Below are 12,923 nucleotides of genomic sequence, written 5' to 3' on the forward strand. Positions count from 1 at the left end.
ATGGAACTGTTTGCCAAAATGGCGCCATTTGTAAGATCCCCTTAAAGGGTACTCAAGCATTTAAAAACGTATCCCTTATCCAAAGGATAGAACAAAATTGTTAATTTGCAAGGGGTCCAACCTCTGGGACTACACACTACTGAGACCAGTGTGTGGAGGGTAATTTTTACTTTAATTTACTCATAGACCAACTGAAAGGTGGTCCAACAAATCCCTAATTTCCCACACCACTTAAAATTGTTGTACTTTATTTTCAATTTTAACTCACAAACCAAGTGATTAAAAAAGCAGGTATAGCCTGAGGTTTCTAGGTCATTATATGATTCTAGACGGACCTCCGCTCATTGTGGTATATCTGTGTACACATTCACTGGCATCTGCAGATCGCCAGGATATGTGTATAAGGGCTATCCTGTTATTTAAAAGCTTTCTGCTCAGGTCCCCCTAGACCTCTTGATAAAGCCACGGACGTGGCAAAACTGTGGCAAAACTGTCAGGGTTCAAATCTAATCAAGGACAACATCTGCATTGAGTTTGTAGGTTCTCTCTGTGTTTGGGTGGGTTTCCCACATCCTAAAAAAATTCCTCATCCTTTGACAAAGCTGTTGTCACCATCACATGCTGTCCTCAATGGGTCCCACAATTTGAATTTCAAATTGAAGGGGTATTCTGGCTTTATACATCTTATCTCCTATCCAAAGAACAGAGGATAAGATGTTTGATCGCAGGGTTCCCACTGCTGGGACCCCCATGATCTCGGTGCAGCTCCCGGCATTCTGTGCTGGTTGCTGCCTCCAAGTCTGAGATGTGATGTCACAGCCATGCCCCCTCATGATGTCATGCCATGCCCCCTCCATTCATGTCATGTTTATGTGAGGGGGCATGACAGTCGTCACGCTCCCTCCCATAGACATGAATGGAGGGGTGTGGCGGTGACATCACGTCTCAGACTCGGAGGCAGCGCCGGGCACAGAATGCTGGGGGGCTGAACTGAGATTGTGGGGGTCCCAATGGCGGGACCCCTGCGATCATACATCCTATCCCCTGTCCTTTGGATAGGGGATAAGATGTATAAAGCCGGAATACCCCTTTAATTTGAAATTCAAATTGTGGGACCCGTTGAGGACAGCATGTGATGGTGACAACAACTTTGTCAAAGGATGAGAAATATGTTGGCGCTATAGGAATGAAACAATTCTTATTAGGTTAGTGAGTAAGACAGGGTTTTTTCTCTACTGTATTGGTTTCCATACTGAGGTTGTTATCTCTGGTCAACTGTTCAAACTTTTATTTTATCCATAAATCTTTTAAAATATCCAATGTATTTCAACAATTTTAAAAGCAGAACACAAACTTCTACAATATCATTAGATCTCCAGACTCCGTCCCAACTTTGTAAACATCACATTCAGAAATGTTCTTCTGTGTAAGATGTGTTATAGAACAGCTGGTGGTGTCTGTACTTGGATTCTTTCCAAAGTAACCTACCTCCCCTTGTACTGTCTTAAGGTAAACAAATGATAAATTAGAACATACCCAAGTCAGCCAAAACTAAAAGTCATCCCATCTCATTATCAGTAGGTACGGATGTAGATTATAAGTACGCCAGCTGGAATATCCCTGAATATCCCTGTAGATACATCAAGTCTCTTAAATACGGAGATTATCACCACTGTGGTTACTAAGACCTAATAACCAATTGTCAGGGAAATCCTGTCATGGAAGATGGAGAGTGCTCAATAATGACTTTGAAGGGGTGTTTCCATCTGGACATTCATGGCATATCCTCCGGATATATGTGGTTCAAGGTCTACAGATATAGTCCTCATTGACAAAACTGTTTTTGGTTGCTTTTAAAATACCTGAGCTAGAGCTGAAATACCATCTGTAGACTATAAACCACATATATCCTGAGAGAATGCTGTAAATGTCCCAGAGGGAAATACCCCTTTAAAGTCATTATTAAACACTTTATCTTTCATGACAGAATCTGTTGAAATAAGAAGAAAAGGACCGAAACTGAAGAAAAAAAGACCCTTAGGATCTGGCGCTGCAGACTCTTTAAGATGGAAGAAGCAAAGTCAGCTTGTCATGAAAGTAGTCCTCGGCAAGGCCACATATTAATCAATAAAAAAAATACAGGATTACGTGTTTCGGGAGGAGCCTTCCCTTCCTGAGGATCTGAGGAAGGGAGGGCTCCTCCCGAAACACGTAGTCCTGTATTTTTCATGACAAGCTGACTTTGCTTCTTCCATCCTCAAGAGTCTGCAGCGCAGGATCCTAAGGTTTTTTTTCCTTCAGTTTCCATATCTTTCATTACAGGATTTCCCTGACAATCGCTTATCTAGATTTTAGTAAGGCTTTGGACACTGTCCCACGTAGAAGACTTATCAATAAACTGCAGTCATTGAGTTGGACCCCATATTGTTAAGTGGATTAGGTAGTGGCTGAGTGACAGACAACAGAGGGTTGTAGTCAATGGAGAATATTCAGAGCAAGTTCTTGTTACCAGTGGGGACCTCAGGGATCTGTACTGGGAACAATTTTATTCATTATCTTTATAAGTGATATTGCAGAAGGTCTCGATTGTTCGGTATTGGTCTTTTTGCTGATGACACAAATATTTGTAACAGGGTTGATGTTCCTTGAGGGATACGCCAAATGGAAGAATTGTCAGAACTCTGGACACTGACATTTAATGTGGATAAGTGCAAGATAATGCACCTGAGACATAATAATGTGCTATTACAAAACAATCGCAAGAAATTATGCATCCAAACCTCTTCAGCTTTTCTAGGGCAGCATTTGGTTTTCTATGACATAATACTCCTGTGCACTATAATTCTCCTGTCCTATACTACAGTACCAGTTACCAGAAACAGCATGAACCCTTATACCAGCTCAGTTATTGATGATGGATTATACCTGATCACTGAACATCAGTGGCGTTGCTAGGGTTGGTGTCACCCGGTGCGATAGAAAATGGTGTCACCCCATACCTACCCCCCCCCCCCCCCCCAGTGAAGCTGACAGTTTTCCTTTAAGCCAGACCCAGCTGGCAAACAGGGGCGAAAGGGGGGGACCCAGACCCAGGGTACACCATCAGACGCTGGCTGAAGGCAAGGAGGGGTTAACGGCCCATTTAACAATGCAGCATGCCCCTAGCTCGCAGGTGGGGGATCAGGCAGCACCATGCTCCTGTCGCCCCATGCTAGAGAAAACAAAAAAGGGAAAGAAAATCTAACAAGAAACTGAAACTAGGAAAAAAAAACTAAAGAAATAAGACCAGGTCTGAAGAACTGACACTAAGCTAAAAACTGAGTTGCTCAGAGTCAGGAGGCGGGTATGTCCTGCCGGGAGCAGACGACTTTTTTTTTTTTTTTTGCCTAGTGTCAGCCTCCTGGCAGCAAGCAGCATATACCCATGGTCCTGTGTCCCCAAATGAAGTGCTCGAGAAACTGCCACAGCAGTTTTTGAGCCAGCGCCTGAAGAGGATCTAGTAGGAAGGGGGCAGTATGATTCCTCCCTTTATATTAACCGCTAGCTGAGTACCCGGCGTTGCCCGGTAATCCTTGTTGGGGAGGAAAATAAACAAAGGAGGAAGCGTTTGACTTCATATCCTGTCCTCATATATTGTTGTCATATCCCGACCTCCTATGCCGTCATCATATCCCGTCCTCCTTTCCCGTCCTCCTTTCCCGTCCTCCTCTCCCGTCCTCCTCTCCCGTCCTCATATCTCGACCTCCTTTCCCGTCCTCCTTTTCCGTCGTCCTATCTAGTCCATCTATCCTGTCCTCCTATCCTGTCCTCCTATCCCGTCCTCCTATCATGACCTCCTATCCCGTCCTCCTATCTCGACCTCCTATCCCGTCCTCCTATCACGACCTCCTATCCCGTCCTCATATCTCGACCTCCTATCCCGTCCTCCTTTCCCGACCTCCTATCCCGACCTCCTATCCCGACCTCCTATCCCGTCCTCCTATCCCGTCCTCCTATCCCGTCCTCCTATCTTGACCTCCAATCCCGACCTCCTATCCCGACCTCCTATCTTGACCTCCTATCTTGACCTCCTATCTCAACCTCCTATCCCGACCTCCTATCTCGACCTCCTATCCCGACCTCGCATCCTGTACTCCTATCCTGTACTCCTATCCCAACCTCCTATCTCGTCCTCCAATCCCATCCTCCTATCCAAACCTCCTATCCTGACCCATAATATGTGTACCAGGTATTATTGAAATATCTCCAGCCGTACGGAAGTTATGTGGGAACAAACATTTCCCATTGATTTGCATGGGACTTTAAACAAAAACCCTGACCCTCACAAATGGGGGGTAGTTAAGGGTTAAATTAACTATCCTATATTTTAAGTGGACATATAACTAACATGTGACCAAGTATTATCGAAATATCTCAAGCCGTTTGGAAGTTATGCAGTAACATATATTTCCCATTGACTTGTATGGGACTTTGTTGTTGACATATAAGTAACATGTGGACCAAGTTTCATGTTAATATCTTTAGCCGTTTGGACATGATGCTGGAACATACACATGTACATACATACACACATACATACACACATACATACACACATATATACATACATACATACACACACACATTGAGTTTTATATATATGGATTATTTTTGAATCCACTTCTGGTTTTGGTTCAAAACATTATCTACTAACAAAAGTAAGCTGGGTCACATATAACGTACCAGTAGAAGAAACCTAAAAAGACCACATGCAGTCTCTACAGAGCAAACAAATTAACAATAAATTGTACATTTCTCTTTGCACTCTAACACACACCATACAATCAATCTCAAAAGGAAATAGTCTACAAATAGGGTTGTCCTCTACTCAACCTTACAAATTCATTTGTAGCTGGGCATTGGCATTAGGTCTGAATGGTCCCCAACCCAGTTTAAGGCCCATTAACATTCTAGGTTTTTTCAGTTACTTCATTGAAACAGAACAGGAACTAACAGCCAAACCAAATATATTAACCACTGGTGAGGAGAAAACATCATCAGAAACATGTCAAATGTCTTGATCGGTCAGGGTGTCAGTGCTGAGACCCTGGTGATGATTAGAATGAGCAGGGAGAAGCATGCAGTTATTCTGGATCACTGCGATCTTAGTCCAGTTGCATTAAAGGGGTACTCCAGCCCTAAGACATCTTATCCCCTATCCAAAGGATAGGGGATAAGATGCCTGATCGCGGGGGTCCCACCGCTTGGGACCCCCACAATCTTTCATGAAGCACCCCACTATCATCATCCTCCGGAGCAGATATCGCTCCAGTTCTGATGAATCACGATCATAGGGCTAGAGTATCGTGATGTCATGCTCTGCCCCCTCAATGCAAGCCTATGGGAGGGGGTGTGTTGGCTGTCATGCCCCCTCCCATAGGCTTGCATTAAGGGGCAGAGCATGACATCACAAGCGGGCGGAGCCGTGACATCACGATACTCCGGCCCCGTGATCGTGATTCATCAGACCCGGATTGATGTTCACTCGGGAGGCTGATGATAGCGGGGTGCCGCATGAAAGATTACGGGGGGTCCCCAGCGGTGGGACCCCAGTAATCAGGCATCTAATCCCCTATCCTTTGGATAGGGGATAACATGTCTTAGGGCCAGAGTACCCCTTTAAGGGGCTCCACAGAATTATTACAGAGGCAGTCTAATGCAATTGGATCCCAGTGAGTGCACAGCCATGTTCTTCTCCCAGCTCCCCATTCTGTGTTGGTGGTTGTCTCAGCACTGAGATTTCAAACAACATTTTAATGTGACATGTCGAAAGTTTTTGCATGTGAAAGAGGCACTAAAAAAAAAAACTAATGTAAAAAGATAGAACACTTCTGATTACAAACAAAAAAAGGAAGGATGGCAAAGTATTTATGAACTTTGGCCAAACACCATCATTTCTGTGGAATAAAATCAAGATGTAGGTCAATCTGCTGTGCCTTTTGCACGTGTAATAAATGCCTGCGCGGATTGTCTGTAAAATACCAATTAGTCATAAACTTTATAACTTTATTGGCGACAGAACATATTTGCTGACAAAGCTGCAATTATTGGAATAAGATTAGAATCAAATGCCTGGAAATCAGGCAACATGCCCGATCAATTACCAGATGTAATTTGTGGGACTGCACGTGGTCCCACTGGAATCTTCTCTTGGAGAAATGCAGCCTTCTGTGCCTTTGTGGGGTCTTGGTATGGTACTTTGCGTCACAGCTTGCCCCACCCATCTTTCTCACAGAATTACACCAGCCACTTTTTTTCTGATTGCCCCAGGCCCCCATGGGTTCTTGTCAGTGCTATGCCACTAGGTGTCCTGGAATTACCTTCTGACTGCTGATTGGGACAAACAGCCTAGCTAGAAGAGTGCAGTCCCTGACAACCAGGGGGTCCTCACAGTTTGAGTCCAAGTCTTTTATATACTGAAGGGACACTAGTTCTCAAATACAATCTGGAACAGCAATAGTACAGTAACAGATTAACTAGAAACTGGCACAGACCTTTCATTTCTCTTAACAATACAGGGTCAGTCCTATAAAACTACTCGGTACCGCTTGCACTTCCAGATTGCCAAAGAAGGGTGCCCTGAAAACACTTGGCTCATGGTTTAGCCACTCTGCAGACACTTCCTTGTGCATCTCTAATCACAATTCACACACACACAGTCCTTTTCCACAAGTCTTTCTTTAGGCCTCTGAGTCGATGGGCTAATTTGTTTTTGGGCCCATAGTAGCTAAGGTTTGGCTCCAAAACACTACATTCTGTCTGTCACACACTGTCACACTCACAAGCCCTCTGTCTTCTTCCACTGGCTTGCTCTATCGTTGCTGGCCTCAGGCCAATCTTCTGCTTACCCCCTCTGACTGGCTTCACCATGCAAACGCTGTCTTTTATAGATGTGTCTCTGCTCCTACCTACCAGCATTGTGGTACAGTGTTAGAGTGCCACAGTACTCACTATCACACCAACTTTACATATTTGTTTTTTTCCAGTGGAGCACTGCATAGACCACAGTGGTCACTAACCCAGCCTTCGAGGGCCTTGAGGACTTGGTTGGGGACCTCTGGCCTTTAAGACTCCACATTACTTTGATGCTCTCCTCAAAGAGAAACATTACCCCTTAAAGGGGTACTACCGTGCTGACAACTTATCCCCTATCTAAAGGATAGGGGATAAGTTGCCTGATCGCGCGGGGTCCCGCCACTGGCGACCCCCGTGATCTTGCACGCAGCACCCTGCTCTCATCAGGCCCCGGAGCGAACATCGCTCCGGGTCTGATGACTGCCGATCACGGGGCCGGAGTATTGTGACATCATGGCTCCGCCCCCTCAATGTAAGTCTATGGCAGGGGGCGAGACAGCTGTCTCACCCCCTGCCATAGACTTACATCGAGGGGCGGAGCGTGACGTCACATGGGGCGGAGCTGAGCCATCACAATCACAGGCTCTGTCATCAGACCCGGAGCGGATGTTCGCACCGGGGACTGATGAGAGCGGGGTGCTGCGTGTGAGATCAGGCAACTTATCCCCTATCCTTTAGATAGGGGATAAGTTGTCAGCACGGTAGTACCCCTTTAACTTCAATATCTATGAGTGAAAGACAAAGACCTCCCCACACAGTTCTACAGAATTGAATGTAGCACCCTAAATTGATCTAAGATCTGTTCAGTATAAGTGTGAAGGTCCTAGTCATGCGGCCAAAATGGTGACCTATTTCATTAATAGGCAAAGAAAGAAACTTAAAATATATTATCCTTATTCCTCCAAATCCATTTAATCATAGGCATATTCTGATTAAGTTGTCTACATTCTATCACAGAGTTTAGTTTGAAGACAATGTAATTGATCCAGTATCACTGTCTGTCACTGCTGATGTAGATATAGCCTCAGGACCAAAGCAATATACAACAGGTACGAGAGAAATGACAAAATAGGTTACCAGAGGATATAGCAGCAGGTTTACCAGGAATGAGGACAAGTAGACACATAACTGAAGTCTAGACACTATACAGATAAGGATACACTGGTACAGGATCATACAAGACTAAACACAGGAACACACCAGACAGGGGTGAAGCAAGACAAGCAATGGATCAGGACCGATACCACAGTGGAACATAAACCTCAACAGGTCTTAATATAAGTCAAGCTTCTATACAGATTAGGATACAGAACTGGATTACATAGGACTAAAGACAATAAAACACCAGGCAAAGGGGCAAAACAAGAGAAGCAGTTGATCAGGACCCATACCGTGGCACAGCAGAACAAACACAAACAAGTCTGAATACAAGTCAAGATACAAAGTCAGATAACAGATACAAACTAGACAGGATTAAAGGGGTTGTGCGCTGCCCTGCTTTTCGGAGCTCCGCACGCAGCGTCCGGAGGTTCATTACTCCTTCGGGCTTCCGTGTTCACGGCCGCCGGACTTGACATTACGCCCGGCCCCCTCGTGACGTCACGCCCGCCCCCTCAATGAAAGTCTATGGGAAGGGGGCGCGACCTCTGTCATGCCCCTTCCCATTGACTTTGGTAGAGGGGGCGGGCGTGACATCGCGAGGGGGCCGGGCGTGACGTCACATCCGTTGGCCGCGAACACGGAAGCCAGAAAATCAGAAATGAAACCATTGCCAACAGGACAAGAGAACAGCCAGAAGACTGAGGAGAAACCAAATACTCCATCTTAGCTGCTGATTGGCCTAGGCCTGTAACTTCTCACTGACCAGAGAGCAGCATACACAGGCTGGTCAGGTTCAATCATTACAGTCACAGTTTTGGTAAATTGAAAAACACAGATTAAAACAAACAAACAATCTTCAAAGTAATGTTCCCGAGTGATCTAGTTAATTGGCCTACAGGTGGCCATACACAGCAAGATTTGTCCCATTTTGACCAGTGTTGACCACTTAAACACTGGTTATTAGATGGTACAGGCTAGAAAATATCAGCATTGAAACTGGAAAACCAGAGAAAAAGACAGTGGTAGTGCCGCTCTTAGGACAGTTTGTTTTGGCAATGTGAAAAATTTTGGGGGTGGCTGGAAACCAATGGAAACTCATTCACCTACACAAGTTGTGTGATGGACATGACGACCACATTAAATCAAACCCACTTAGGATGCTGCAGCTTTTGCTTTTTGGGTCCTCTGGAGTGTAGTAGTATGACAAACAAAGTAGCCAACAACAAATTAATTTAGTTGTATAGACTTAGGTCATGTTCTGAGCGGAATCCAGCAATAAAACTCAGAATTCCCTTTCTAGCAGAGTCCCATTGTTTTCAATGGGATTCTGCTGCACCTTGCACGCAAAATAATTTTTGTGGCAAAAACATCTGCTGTTGAAATCCCAATTCCAGCCTCCACTGGGAAATGCATTGCCGTCTATGGAGAAAACACATTTCTGAGCAGTCCTAGCATTGTTTGTGGCATATTCCGCCGCTTGAGCATAGCCTTAGATAGACAAGACTTAGGTCTTTATAGAATTTCAGACTTATCAGACACATTTCTGGGTGTAATCCTCTTTAAAAGTTTTACCCGATAAAGGAAAATAACACCCGAAACGCATTGCACAGTTAAGGCTAATATAGCTGAAATTCCAGGAAGGCTATATCTGCAGCTACGTTGTTTCTCCTAATAACAAGTCCTGTACCATTTTAGAGAACACATGATTTTGTGAAATTTATTGTCTTAGCAATAATTCTTTATTATATCTATCTATCTAAAAGTAGTTTGTGGTCACAAAGTAAACACATCCGTCAACTTATAGGGGATTCTGGCCACAAATATTCATCACCTATTCACTGTGTGGCCGCCAACAATAGGTTATTAACGCTGCGTGACTTTGGCCTTGATATATGTTCCATTCTGATGCCTGAGAGAGAAACTTTACTGTGAGAACAGGGAGTGATATACTGTGACTATGATCTGTGGGCTGTGCCAGCACTATCTAAACAATGGGCAACGTAAAAGTAATTGTCTTGTTACTGTAATAACTGAAAGAATTTAATGATGTCTGCTATGTAAGTAAATAAGCAAAAAAAGCAATATAAAAAATATTAAATTAAAAAATGTCAAATATATATTATAATATAACTTTTAGAATTTTTTTTTAAATAAACTCTTTACTAATATTTGATAAATTTTATGCTGTCTGCTATGTAAATCATAAAAGATAAATATACAAAATATTAGACTAAAAAATAATTATAATATCTAAAAATTCTCATTTAGATTTAAAATATAAAATAGGAATTATAAAAAGGAAACCCTAATATCGGATAGATTTTATGGTGTCTGCTATGTAAATAAAAAAAAAAAAACAGCAACAATTAAATATGAAAAATAATAGATAATAAAAAAAATAGGAATTATAAAAAAAAGAAAATCTTTACTAATAGTTGATACATTTGATTTAGCCATAATCAGTTATAAAGGGCTTTTTTGGACTAAATGTGCTTCAATATAGTTTTCCTGGAAACAGCGCCACTCTTGCCTTCAGTTCCTGTATGGTATTGCAGCCACGTTCCATTGATGTGAATGAAGCCCAGTTTTAATACCACACACAACCTGAGGACAAATTCATCCATATATGGATACCCCCCATCCTTTATGATTAACAGTGGTAGAATCAAATTTAAAGTTATATTTACGTCTGTGTTGTACAGGGATGTGCACAGACATTTTAGGGGGCAGGGGCTGCACTGGAAAAAAGGGGCACTCCCCATAATTATTTATAAAAATGTCCACATAATAATGCCAGACTGCCCAGGGCACTTTTAGGAGTAGCATCTAAAGGGCCAGGGCTCAAGCCCCCTTTCTAGTCAACCTGTGCACGTCCCAGGTGTTGTGTATGTTTGTTTTCTAATGCCCTACCTTGAAATCACACTAATCTTTTAGGCCAGTGTTTCCCAACCAGGGTGCCTCCAGCTGTTGCAACACTATGACTCCCGGCATGCCCGGACAGCCGTTGGCTGTCCGGGCATGCCGGTAGTCATAGCTTTGCAACAAGCCGGAGGCAAACTGGTTTGGAATCACTATTCTAAGCACAGGCATATGTTGAATCTCTTAGGGGTTGAATACATAATCTGTAATAGGTTCCCCCGCAACCAAGTAACCCTTTATAATACCAATTATGTGCCAAAGAGGGTTTGGGGTCCCCTTAGTCTCCAGGGGCTGGGTACATATGACACATTTGCAGCCACTTTAACTGTGTCCATGCTTCTGATATGTATAAAAAGTCATTTTTTTGGAGGCTGGAAAGCCAAATTAAAGCATTCAATTTCCCATTACCGGTTCCGATTGGGTTCCGAGCAGTGACAAGATAAAAAAAAAGGAATCGGCTATTCTTTCTGCTCCCCAACCATGTTGCAAATTTAGGATTTATCATTAGGAATGGATAGGAATATAAAATCTCTATATCTAACCATAGCCTCAAATATACTGTATACATTTTTAAAACTTTTCCAAAAACATTTAAAAAATTGTTGGTTTCCAGTTCCGACCATAAAGCTGCTTCTGTTTTTACAGGTCTTTAACCCGGGAAACATATATCAGTCTTACCTTTATTTGCCAGCAGGACCACAGGAACAACGATGGCAACCACAACCACTGCCCCAACCAGAAGTCCGAGCAACCACTTCACCCATGTCTGCAAAACACATGTGGATGTTATCACCACCAAATCATACCCATACTGGTTATTTTCCTACCCATACGGCTTTTTAAACGGAAGAACCTTTTTAGGAAAAAATTTCTTTCCATTCATAAAATTCCTAGAGTTTTTTTGATAATCGACCAATTTTTACCAAAATTTCATAAATTGCGTCTATCTGTCACCTACTCAATGGGGGGTATTCGTGAAAAGCGGTGTAGGTGGACGTCTTTTTACTCCATTAATTCATGTGTTGAAAACGGTGTACACCAAATTTAATACATGGTGCAGGGCATGTTATAAATATGGCACTGATAACATTTCTTACTTTAGTACTCCACTTTGTATGATGCTTCCTCTGCGACTTTTTTTTTAACCCATACGACAAATGTGCGACTTTTTAATAATGCTGTCCACAGTCAGTTTATTAGCCAACTGAGGACTGGGTTAGATTTGAACCTCAGTTAGCGCGGTTGTGCCAAACGAAACAACAAAAAGAAAAGTCGCAAATCATAAATCCCTGACCCCTGCATCATGTCTACTGGAATGTTGATGTTCTTTTTGTTGTTCTTTTTAAAAAAGTCTTCTAAATGAAAAGTTGCATTAAAGAGTCTCTAAACAGCATCTAAGGCAAACTGTGCTACAAATGTACCCCCAAAAAACAGTTTAAATCCAATGCTCCCTTCCCCCCAATGTCTATACTACATGTCATCCTTCAGGGAGATTGGGTTTACACACAATAATCAAAAAATTTATGGATTTACCTTCATGTTTTTTGGCTCCTTCTGAGGAATGTATTCCCCTGATCCAGGGTGAAGGACGGCAGTGAAGACAAAAAAAAAAGTTTAAATATTATTTATCCCGTGACCATTCAACAGCTCCAGTCCAGATGGTTAAACATTAGTAGAGTAAATCCAGAGGTGAGGCTGGGCATAGTCCTGGCGTTTGCAGTCAACTATTACTATTACTACTTCGACTGCATGATCTTTGTAGTGCAGACTCTGGTCTAGAGGCAGCTTATATAATAGTGAAGAGCAAAAGTACAGCCTGTAATAGGATCAGCTTCAAACAGAAGAGGGAAGAGATAGAAGAAAGTTTCTGCCAGCTGTTTCGGACTGTGAAGGGGGGGGGGGGGGGGGGTGAATGAGACCGAGTGATGAGAGCAAATACTGTACAAGCCCTATAAGACTGCTGGAAAGTCGACAAAAGGGACCCTCAGAAGATGGGGTGCTTGATTCAT

General features: G+C 43.0%; 1 protein-coding gene across 3 annotated transcripts in view; it reads right to left on the bottom strand.

The window, feature by feature from the left end:
- Positions 1-12,923, bottom strand: part of LOC130284711 (dipeptidyl peptidase 4-like) — a 121,973-nt gene that overhangs the window by 88,829 nt on the left and 20,221 nt on the right. For all 3 annotated transcript variants that reach the window (XM_056535373.1, XM_056535374.1, XM_056535375.1), the window contains 2 exons: positions 12,448-12,485; positions 11,593-11,680 (listed from right to left, as the gene is read on the bottom strand). In XM_056535373.1, coding sequence (XP_056391348.1) covers positions 11,593-11,680; positions 12,448-12,485 — 126 coding nt within the window. The remainder of the gene's footprint in view (positions 1-11,592; positions 11,681-12,447; positions 12,486-12,923) is intronic.

The sequence above is a fragment of the Hyla sarda genome, chromosome 8, assembly GCF_029499605.1.
Source record: "Hyla sarda isolate aHylSar1 chromosome 8, aHylSar1.hap1, whole genome shotgun sequence".
Classification (NCBI taxonomy): Eukaryota; Metazoa; Chordata; class Amphibia; order Anura; family Hylidae; genus Hyla; species Hyla sarda.